General features: G+C 40.2%; 1 protein-coding gene across 2 annotated transcripts; it reads right to left on the reverse strand.

Moving 5' to 3' along the window:
• Window positions 1-503: 503 nt before the first annotated feature.
• VPS29 (VPS29 retromer complex component) lies at window positions 504-8,610 on the reverse strand. 2 transcript variants are annotated; one of them, XM_028528530.2, is made up of 5 exons: window positions 8,516-8,609; window positions 6,493-6,504; window positions 3,675-3,866; window positions 1,228-1,463; window positions 504-995 (listed from the first exon to the last, which is right to left on the reverse strand). In XM_028528530.2, the coding sequence occupies exons 1-5, from the start codon at window positions 8,516-8,518 to the stop codon at window positions 878-880; spliced, it is 561 nt and encodes a 186-aa protein (XP_028384331.1). In that variant the 5' UTR covers window positions 8,519-8,609; the 3' UTR covers window positions 504-877. The 2 variants fall into 2 exon arrangements, with proteins under 2 accessions (XP_028384331.1, XP_028384332.1); XM_028528531.2 differs by lacking the exon at window positions 6,493-6,504 and having other exon boundaries at window positions 8,516-8,610.
• Between the last annotated feature and the right edge of the window lie 115 nt (window positions 8,611-8,725).

An 8,725-nucleotide genomic window follows, 5' to 3' on the forward strand; every position in this document is an offset into this window, starting at 1 on the left:
CATTAGTTTCAAAAAACTTTTCTTTGTTTAAACTTGAAAAGTAGGAATAGGGCAGTTTTTAAAATGTTATTTACTTATTTTCCGAGAGAGGGGAAGGGAGGGGCAAAGTGAGGGAGAGAAACCATGGTGTGGAGAGATGCCTCTCGCACACCCCCAACAGGGGACCCGGGCCTGACATCCAGGCACGTGCCCTGACTGGGAATCAAACCAGCAACCTTTCCGTTCACCGGCCGGCCCTCGATCCACTGAGCCACACCAGCCAGGGCAGGAACAGGGCAATTGAAAGCAGCAGTCTGAAGAATCTCTGCTGATTTACTCTGGCCATATGGCATCTTATTTAGAAAGTGAAATCTGAGTTCAGAATTATGATTCAGAGTGTTGTAAGAAACGAGAAAGCTCTGAAAGGGTGTCTCGTCCATCTCATCACTTCAGTCCTTGTCCACAGTTTCATTTGATCTCTCATTTTCATGGTTTTTAAAAATCAGAGCAGTTTATCGAGCAAGTGTAAATGAAAGGTAGCTTTATTACTGGAGAAGAGAAAAATGTGTACAAGAAAGTCCAGATTTTTTCCTCATGCACTACTTTTATAATAAAGTCCTAAATATCAACTTTGAAGATATTTACAAGGGTAAATTTTTCTTAATATGTGACCATTTACTGTGTGGTGGACATTTTTTCATAGAAATCATATACTTAAACTAAATAAATTCTTAATAGTTTACAAGAAGCTTAGAACATTGTATTAACAGAAGACGATGTATTTTACTGCAAAATATTATAAAAGCGATACAATTTTGTGGCTCTTAAATGTTTAATTACTTGATTTGAACAGGGGAATTAAAAAAAGAAAAAAACAAAAATCAAGACAGGCCGGGCTTTAAGATTTTTTGTATTCGATTCGTTCTACTTTCACATCATCTCCAATTAGCTGATACACGTAAGTGACAACTGTAGAAGCCTGGATATCCATCAACACAAATGAAGGAATAATGTTTCTGGAAGAAAATATAAATACTGTCAGTGTTTTATACTAAAAAGCAGTAGCACTGTAAATTTCAATTTAAGATGACAATTTGGATTCCAGGAGAAATCTGGTTGTTACATATTAAAAATAATAATCACCCAAAAGGCTATAATTATTTAAATGGTTGCATTTTTAATGACATATCACACATGCAATTATTAAATTTATAAACCCCCCAAATTCCCAAATTACATACTACTTACGTTTCCAAGGCATTATACGCTCCAGTGGCAGAACCTGGGTTAATGTAGAATTTATTTTCATGCTCAAATGCCTCAAATTTGTGTGTGTGTCCTGAGATAAGAATGTCCACATCGAACTGCCGCTGCAACAGGGCCAAGCTGGCCATATCTCCCCAGGGAATAACCTGATGTCCATGGATCAAGCCAATTTTGAACTGCCCGACAGTCACAACTTTCTGTTCCGGATAATTCAGATTCTAAAATACAAAATTGACATAAGGAAAATAAGTTTTAGAGATACCAATGTTCAAAAATCCTGCCTTTACTTATTTTTTAAAAGCCCCACCTGAGGATGTGTTTATTGATTTTAGAGACAGAGGAAGGGAGAGAGAGAAACACCATGAGAGAGGAATGCGGATCAGATGCCTCCCATTCATGCCCCGACTGGGGATTGAACCCACAACATAGGTGTGCGCCCTGATTGGGATCAAACCCACAACCTCTTGGTATATGGGACGATGTTCCAACTAACGGAGCCACCAGGGTGGAAAAAAACAAACCAACCTGTTTTTAAATATTTGATCTCATGGATTTTTTGCTCTACAACCAACATATTGATTAAATATCTGATTTCTTCTCAGTCTCTAAGGCCATAACTATGCTCAAAACATAACCAGAATTCCCATGCAGTCCCTTCTTGTATTTATTTTTATAGAGCATAGATTACTGTGAGCATGCTGTAGAAAATAATTATTCCCCCAAATCTGTGAGTTCCTCTACCTAAGAATCCTAGGCATATGACCTATAAACTATGGTGAGTTTAAATTATACTGCAGGCTTTAACAGTTATATAGATGGCTGAAAATGATGATAGTTAAAACACATAGTACTTAGTATGAATCACAAATTATTCTAAGGGCTTTATAAATGTCAACCTACCAAATACTTACAAAGAATCCTAAGAGGCAGGTTCTATTCTAACCCCCATTTCATGGATGGAAAAAAACTGAGGCATGGTTAAAGTTGAGGTTAAAATAACCTGAGGTTAACAACCATTACTAAGTTGTTAAGCCAAGATCCAAACTCTGGTACATGATTCCAGGATCTGTGACTTTAGCAAATTTACAGCAAAAAGTTGAACTCTTGGTACTGAAACTGTCCTGAGCATAACACAAACAGAACCCCTCATGTTTTTAACAAACCAGACCTACATCCTCATTACTGACAAGAAGTTTGCCCCTCCCCTTCTCATCCCCGTGTCTCTCACCGCTAGGCCACGTCTAATTTACTCAAACCTTTTAAAATCCACCGGAAAAAAAACAAAAACCAACAGTATGGTCATTCAGTTTGGTATAAAGGACCCCCACTAAAAAGTACCAATGAAGTTAAATAACTTATGAAAATGCTTGTATTTCCAGGAATCCTTCATAAATGTTTATACTAGAATCACATTTATCATTCTAAATCATACAATGTTAATGCAGGCATGGGTCTTAGAAGTCATCTATTCCAATCATATTTACATAGAAGGGAACTAGAGCCAGAAAGGACATAATTTGCCTACATTTTCCTTCTAATTCATGGGTAAAGTTGGAACCCCAGAATTTCTAACTTATTTTTTAAAATTGGGTTTATTGAGATATAACTTACATACAGCGAAACTGTCCTTTTTAGTGTACAATTCAAGGGGTTTTGACAAATGCATACAGTCACGTCGGCACCACCACAGTCAAGATCTAGAACAGTTCTACGACCTCAACACTTCATCATCCCCCTTTAGTTAACACTCTGACAGAGAACCACGGCAGGGTTTTCAACAGATCAGTGAGCTGCTCTTCACGTTAAAAAGGTCACTCTGATTGCTACCTGGAGAACAAACTGCGGAGGGAGGAAGGGTAGAATCAGGACGTTGGAATACAGGAAAGTGATACGGTGCTTGGAACAGAGTAGTACAGGTGGTGGCAAAAAGTTCAAAACAAACAATTTATAAACAATGACAGTAGAATAAAAAACAGTGACAAAACCACTTTACTTTGTGTTGATTTAGTTAGAACAAGTATTTAATATGTTTATCAAGCAGTCTAAAATCAGTGATTTTCAAACAGGAAGGGGTATGTGTAGTAATTTTACATTTGGAAAATAAAAAAGGACCTTTCACAGTTGAAAAACTGGTCTAAAGGATAAAACTTTCTTGATAAAAATCAAGAAAAGAAAATAATGGGCCTGGCTGTTGTGGCTCAGCGGATTGAGAGCCGGGCCTGCAAACCAAAAGGTCAAGGGTTCGATTCCTGGTTAGGACACACGGCTGGGCTGCGGGCCAGGTCTCCAGTTAAGGACATGCAAGAGATAAGCGATGTTTCTCTTTCTCCCTTCCTTCTCCTCTCTCTAAAAATAAATAAAATCTTAAAAAAAAAAAAAGAACGGGAGAAAGAAAAGGAAATACTGGGAAGGAAAGGGAAATACGTCACCTCGTCGAAGTCTCCTCTCACGATGTGAACGTCTCCGGCCAGAGTCTTGAGATAGTCATAGCTCTCTTTGGTGCAAAGGTTCCCGGTGCAGAGTATGTGCTGAATCTTCCCTGGCACCAGCAGTTTTTTGAACTTCGCCGGCAAACTGTTGCACCGGTGTGGGATGTGCAGGTCTCCTAATACCAACACCAACTTCAAAGTGTCAAGGTGAGACAGAGCGTAATGTTAAGCATGAGGTCAAAACGAGATGCTTTCTTCTAGTAACTCCCATTTTAAATTAATCAGAGATTCCAGAATATGAAAGAGTGGAAGTTATTCATACAATTCCTTATCATGACCATTTAGACAAACGCACGTATCATGTATATGATAATGTATTCTGTTCTAAATCAATCTTTTTTAATTTGATCACAAATATGCTACACAATAAATACGTATCATTCTAGTAACCAAGAATAAAATCAAGCTTCCTAAAGAGATTCATTTACAGACCTATTAATTACACTGAATAACAAAATTGCAAAATGAAAATATATTACTGGGTCCTATGGAATTTGGAATTTTTGAAGACTGATATGGTAATTCATATGTCTGCAATTATAATGTAAAATAACATGTATTGATTCCAGGGACATTAACAAAGAGAACTGTTAGAAATGTAATGATAGAGAAAAAAAGGTGATTCTATACTTTATGTTTACTAGACTGATAACCATTTTAAGGAATAATAGCCAAAATATTTGCTACAATATTTGCTACTTAAAACTATTAGTTACACATTACAGAAGAATAAAAACAGTGTATGCTTCAAAAAGTTTCAATAGGGCAACCGTGTGCTTTTGAATTACAATCTTCATCTTCTCTTTCTTTCATTATTAGAAATCCTCACTGTCATATATTCATTGTCTAGATTAAACTGCTTATGTACTGTTTAATTTCCAAACTTAAAATAGCATTTTCACAATCTTTCATGTGCATTAGAGCATTAAAAAAGAGGTCAGTTAAACAAGTGATGAATTTAGCAGGAGGAACATAGTCTCAGATGATAAAAATTCTTAATCTTGTAAAATTTTAATTTTAGAGATTTTACATTTAAATATTTTTTCAGTTATTTAACAGAATATTGTCAAAAAGCTCATTGAAAAATAATATCTGCTCTCCTGCCATGGCTGGTATGGCTCAGTGGATTGAGTGCCAGCTTGTGAACTGAAGGGTCACAGGTTCAATTCCCAGTCAGGGCACACACCTGGGTTGTGGTCTGGGCCCCCAGTTGGGGGCATGCAAGAGGTGCTTGATCAATGTATCTCTCACACTTGACCCTTCTCACCCTCCCTCTCTCTCTCCCTTCCCATCTCTCTAAAAATAAATAAATAAAATCTTTAAAAAAAATCTGCCCTGACCAGTGTGGTTCAGTTGCTTGGGCATCAGCCCACAGAGCAAGAGGCAGCTGGTTTGATTCCTGGTCAGAGCACATGCCTGGGTTACAGGTTAGGTCCCTGTCAGGGTTCATATGAGAGCCAACAAATCAATGTTTTTCTCACATGATGTTTCTCACCCTCTCCTTCTCCTTCTCCAAAAATAAATAAACGAAATCTTTAAAAAGTAAAAATAAAAAGATCTGCCCTCCAAAGGACAACAGTTTCCTCACGCCGATTGGTACGAGCACCTTCATCCTGTGACACACGTTTCCCCACGCAGACGTCCCGTTCATAAACGTGCCCTTTCACTGCTTTTAGAAGAGGCACCGCTGTTCCCTAATGTCAGAGGAAACGTTAAATATCCAAAACAAGATAGAGCAGAAAATGGTGTTGTCACCACTGACTTTGTAAATTGAAATTAATAAAAAGCAAAATGTGTGAAGTTAAAATTATTATTAAACCAAGCTCGACTGATCTGGCAACAAATATCAAAGGGATTACAAAGGAAAGGAATTGTTATCAGGAAGTAGCGTAACTGCAGTAAAGTTAACACACTTTAAAATAAATTGTTAAACAAGTTTCCTCTTTATAAAGAGTAGGTTCAGCTGTATTTGCTCAATGATTTAATACGGTTTCAATCCAGATGGATAAAACATCTGTAAAACTAAAAACCACCACGAAGTCTCCACCTTCATTGGTAATTAATACAAAAGTACCTGGAGACAGAACAACCTTCATCTTTAGAGGGGGATCCCTTCAAATATGGATTGAAGTACATAGTTAATGTGGAAAGCTGGTATTTGAGAACAAGGTAAAAAGCAGATTTCTTTATTAAAAAAAAGAATAACCTCAAACTCACAAAAGGGTACATATCTGTATCAGGTTAAAAATGTCTGGGGCTAAAAACGAATGAGCTGTTCAATCTTAATGAACTAGAAAGAGCACTAGTAGGACATGATACTTTATCATGATTGACACCCTAAATTCTCTAGTGTACTGTGGATTATGCCCATGTGCCTAGACTATCAACATTCTAAAAATATATAACTGTATGAATGACCACACAGCAATTATTTCAGATTAGTAAGAATCCCAACTAGGGCTCTGGTTTCCTACAGGTGACAAAGTGATAGGGGAAATAATGTCACAAAACAAGTGTCATACTTTAAGGAGTGGCCTTGCCCAAATTCCACACTTTGACAATTCAGGTTAGACATAGCTTTTAAGAGAGCAAAAGATTCTGGAAATGTCAGTCTTGTTAAATTCAAATGAAGAACCAACCCAATCAAAGCATAGGAATTTGGTTATTTCCTATTTGACTAAGACTATAAAAGGGTGAAAATCCCAGTAATCAGACACCCAACCACCATTATTAGGAGGAGCTAAGAGAAGAAACTTACTCTGTGCCCAGCCTTAGTGGAATGAAGAAGTTGATTGCAGACAGGGGGAATGAAAAAAAAAAAAGGGTGAAACATGACCAATGTTAAAAGAAAGCAACAAAAAGAAACAAACCAAAAAAAGAACAAAAAAAACTTATATCAAATGAATATGCAAACAATTGTTAATGATTTCGGAGTGTTATGAAAGAAAATGTTAAAAATCAGCTTTGCTTAAACGTGACACATACACGCACGCACACACACTTTTAATAAATTTTGCCTTGTCAATTTTTTTCCTAAACTTATTCTTCACATTGACTCACATCCCTTTCATTTTCCCGTTTTGTTTAGAATTGTATGAGACAATTCAGAAAATTCAGCAGTCATGGCTTAAATGAAAGCTAACATTTTCCAGATTCTTATGGCTTATTTATTCCTCAAGTATATTTACTTTAATTATCTTATGTTAAAAATTCTGGTTGTAAAATTATGCTGCAGTTAGGTCATTGTTTTGAATAGACGATCTAACACAACAGTACAAATATCAAGCGATGAAGTCACCAACCAAAGGTGATAAAAACAAACACATTCCCCCAGATGAAAATGGACCTTCTCCACACCGAAGTTCGCTGCCTGCACACTCTTGGATACTACTAAGCGTTGAATGTTTCTATCTCCTTTGCCAAATAAAATGCTTTTAATTATAAAAGAGTCAGCTAATGCTAAATTTTGTCCAGTTCTGTTTGACATGAAAAGTGATATGCCAGTACAACTACCTTAAAAAAGTGTTCACCTCTCAAAAAAAAAAAAAAAAAAAGCCCTTTAGAAACATATCGGGAAATTCCTCCTTCTCCCAGGACTTACTATCTCAAAATTACTGTAAAATGAATTGCTCTAAACTGCAAATTTGTTTATAAGCAAATTTTTAATAAAGCCACCTCAAAGGCTATGTTTGTCACAGACTTGTGATCATCTTAAAAATGTAATGGACACCCGTCAGCAATTCAAATTCCTTTACAGTTAGGCCTCATCAACACAAACACCAAGATAATCAGAGCTCCTTTGGAAAAACTGTTCTCAACTTTTCACGGGGTCACGGGCACCTCTGATCACTGATTCCAGCTACGAGCCCTCGCCAGGAGCAGCTCCCCGAGTTTTTCCGTAGGAAGGTCTTAGGCGCAGCAACCCATTGCGGGGAGAAGGTGACGGCCCGGCCTGTGGCGGGCGGGGCCAATCTGATGAATGAACGAAGTCAAGCTCCCCAAACTGCTCCGTGAGCGCCAACACTGGCCCTTCACCCAGAAAGCCGTGCATAGTCTCAAAATTTCCCAAACAATTTCAAGGAGTTCACAGACTGTTAAGGGACCCTACTCTAAAAGGGGGGGGGGGGGGCGGCATCCTAGGTAAACCAGTGGTTCCAGCAATTCGAAGAGCCGAAAATGCAGTCCCTTGCGAACACACTGCCACAGTGCCGTGGCAGCTGCACGTTGTTTCGGGGGGCGAAAGGGATCGTTTTTATATTCCCCTTTCCTTAGGTGCCAAACTGCAACTGGGTGAGGGATCCTGCTCGCTACTTCCCGTTCTGAATCCGAGCAGCCAGCTTTCGCCAACGGGGGGTGGTAACCCGTCCACCCCAGCCAGCGGGAGGTGCCTTTTGCGGGGAAGAAGTGGGGAAACGTCTGGAAACGCAGGGCAACCGTGCCCCTTTCTCGGGGACAGTCGAAGCACAGGGCCAAAGGCCTTTCCCGGCTCCGGCATGTGCGTCTCGAGACAGGACTAGCCGCAGTGATGGGCCTCTTTCCCCCTAACACGTCCTCTGGCCTCCGGGGCGGGGGTGCAAGGCCAGAGCCGCCTGCACCCAGACGTGGCCGCTCCCATATCTCCCTTCCCACCCCCAGGGCCTTGTCCCCGGGCCGGGCCTGGGCCCCGCCCGCCCAGGCCTCCGGGATCGCCCAAACCGTCGCCCAGACACTCCCAGGGGCTCCCTACGACGCAGCCCCCCGGCGGAGGGCCAGGCCTCGGTCGCCGCAGCTGCCATCCTCACCATCCTGTCACTGGGCTCCGCTCAGCTACCACAACCGCCACCGCCCTCTTCCTCAGACTCCTCGGCGACCCGCCCACCTCACCCACAGCCAATAGGAAACGAAGGCTGCGGAGACCTCTCTACGGTGGCCCGCAGAGGCCCTCCCCCGCTGTAAAGCAAAGCTGCTTTCGGAGAAAGAGGGGAAGTGGAGGGGCAGGGTGTGATCTCGTA

This window comes from Phyllostomus discolor, chromosome 13 (genome assembly GCF_004126475.2).
Source record: "Phyllostomus discolor isolate MPI-MPIP mPhyDis1 chromosome 13, mPhyDis1.pri.v3, whole genome shotgun sequence".
In the NCBI taxonomy this organism is placed as follows: domain Eukaryota; kingdom Metazoa; phylum Chordata; class Mammalia; order Chiroptera; family Phyllostomidae; genus Phyllostomus; species Phyllostomus discolor.